Source organism: Nelumbo lutea, chromosome 4 (genome assembly GCF_056320005.1).
Source record: "Nelumbo lutea isolate HS-2025 chromosome 4, American lotus-T2T, whole genome shotgun sequence".
In the NCBI taxonomy this organism is placed as follows: Eukaryota; Viridiplantae; Streptophyta; class Magnoliopsida; order Proteales; family Nelumbonaceae; genus Nelumbo; species Nelumbo lutea.
Window position 1 is genome coordinate 61188841 of NC_142687.1, and position 2273 is coordinate 61191113.

General features: G+C 49.5%; 1 protein-coding gene across 1 annotated transcript; it reads right to left on the minus strand.

The window, feature by feature from the left end:
- Positions 1-760: 760 nt before the first annotated feature.
- On the minus strand, positions 761-1189 carry LOC148860832 (uncharacterized). The gene has a single exon (XM_088984977.1). It carries the CDS (start codon positions 1187-1189, stop codon positions 761-763), a length of 429 nt encoding a protein of 142 aa, XP_088841103.1.
- Positions 1190-2273: the final 1084 nt, after the last annotated feature.

The window sequence follows — 2273 nt, forward strand, 5'->3', positions numbered from 1 at the left end:
CGAGATATGGGTCTTGGCGTTCAGGCTTTTTACTACCATGTCATCCACATAAGCTTTGATGTTCCTCCCCATCTAATCTTTGAATACCTTGTTGACAAGGTGTTGGTAGGTGGCCCTAGATTTTTTGAGGCTAAAGGGCATCACTCAGTAGCAATATGTGCCATGCTCGGTGATGAATGAGGTCTTCTCTTCATCGTCCGGGTGCATCTTTATTTGGTTGTATCTAGAGGTGGCCTATCCTCAACAAAGGAAAATTGTCCTTATGGCAAACTCAGTTGAAGTCTGTGAAATCAATACAGATCTGCCATTTCCTATTAGCTTTCTTTCCCATAACCACATTTGACAACCAATTAGGGTAGTGTACCTCTCGGATTAAGCCGACATCGAGTAGCTTCCCAACTTCCTCTCCTATGGCCTTCCAACATTCCGGTGCAAAGTTCCTTTTCCTCTACCGGACTGGCGTAGAGCTCGGGTGCATGCTCAGCCTATGAGTAATGACCGAAGGGTCAATTCTGGGCATGTCGATGATGGACCAAGCAAAGATGTTGGCATTGAGTTTGAGGAAACTTAACAATTCGGGTAGGCTCTCTAGGGGAAGGTTGGACCCAACGCAGACTATTATTTTAGGCTCTTCCTCATCTAGGGGGACCAAGACAAGGTCCTTTGCCAGTTGGCCTCGACTCGATGGTTCTTTCCTGAGGTCAAGGCCCTCTAGTGGCAAAGCTTCTTTATTTTTTCCTTTCAATGATGCAACATAGCACTAGCAGGCAGCATGCTGGTCCCCACGTACAACTTCGATGCCATGCTCGGTGGGGAACTTGAAAGCGAGGTGGTAGGAGGAGATGGCTGCCCGGAATGTGTGAAGGGTTGGTCCCCCCTTGATTATGTTGTAGGGTGAGCCGATCCTCATGACCAGGAACCTTGTCATCCTTGTCACCTGCTGGGGCTCCATCTCTATTATGACTAGTAAGGTGACCTTGCCCTTTGGTCTGACAACGTTGTCGGAGAAGCCAACTAGTGGGATGTCTACTGGATGAAGGCGCTCTAGCACTATCTTTATCTTCTTGAAAGCTTCATAGAAGAGGATGTCGGCCGAGGAGCTGCTATCAACGAGAATCCTCATAACTACGATGTTTGCAATGATGACTGAAACCACCAAAGCGTCATCGTGGGGGACTGCTACCCCCATCAAATCCCTGTTCACGAGGGAGAGGGACTCTTTCTGCTTCTGCTTCTTGGGGGCCAGCCCCTAGATGTTTAATTGCTTGGTGTAGGCCTTGCAAGCTGAGGCCAAGGCTCTCCACCCAAGGCCGTGCCTCCAGCTATGATGTCGATGACGCTGACTATTTGCTGATGCTACTGCTGTTGCAGCTGAGAGGATGAGGCACCAGCCTCACCCCCGACATGCTGCTTGAGGTGGCCACAGTGGATGAGGGACTCTATCTCATTCTTGAGATCTTAGCAATCCTCGGTGAAACATGCAGTACTTTTTCAGGTTCCCCCGTTGGGGATTCTTCTTCAACTTCTCAGGCCACTTCATGAATTTCTCCTCCCCGATTTACATCAGAATCTGTGTGCTAGTGGAGTTGAGCGGCTTGTACTGATTGTAAGCCAGGGCTGAGGTCGGTGGCTTCTTGCTGCAATTGTTGTTGTTGCGGTTGTGGTCTCCATTCTTTCTCTTCTTCTCCGAGGCTCCGTCCTGGTGCTTAGTGTCCCTCTCTTGAACATCCCCAGCTGAAGCCTCTTTGACTACAATGTACTTCTGGGTTCTCTCAAGGAACTCTAGTTTCATCTTCGACTGGCTTTTGGCGATCAAACATTTGAGGGCCGAGACGAAGAGGAGCCCGCCGATGGCAGCGTGCAATGAAACCATGGGGTCAAGGTCGTGGACCCAAAGTCTTCATTCTTGAAGTGATCAATGTACAACCACAAACTTTCTCCTTACTTTTGCTTATTTGCCATCAGCGAGACAACACTCTTTTGGGGACGTTGGCTGTTGATGCGGGTGAGGAACAGGCTGGAGAACCACTGTCGGGCAGTTCCCCTGAATGTTGCTTGGAAAGTTCGGCACGTTAAGGCATTGAGTATCCGTATAGGATCATTAGTGCCCTAAACCTCTCTGGGTGGTCGTCCAGGTCAGTGTTCCCATCGTACATCTCCAAGGTGGGAGCTTTGAAGTGTGGGGGTAATGGCTCAGCGATGATGTTGGGGGAGAAGGCATCCATTCTCCCCATGGAGTTACTTTGTCTAGCTGAGGTGTTAGTTTGGCCCTC

Bases quoted from the DNA above. Each gene is read 5' to 3' on its own strand.
- LOC148860832 (XM_088984977.1), bottom strand. From the start codon at position 1,189: ATGGGGGTAGCAGTCCCCCACGATGACGCTTTGGTGGTTTCAGTCATC.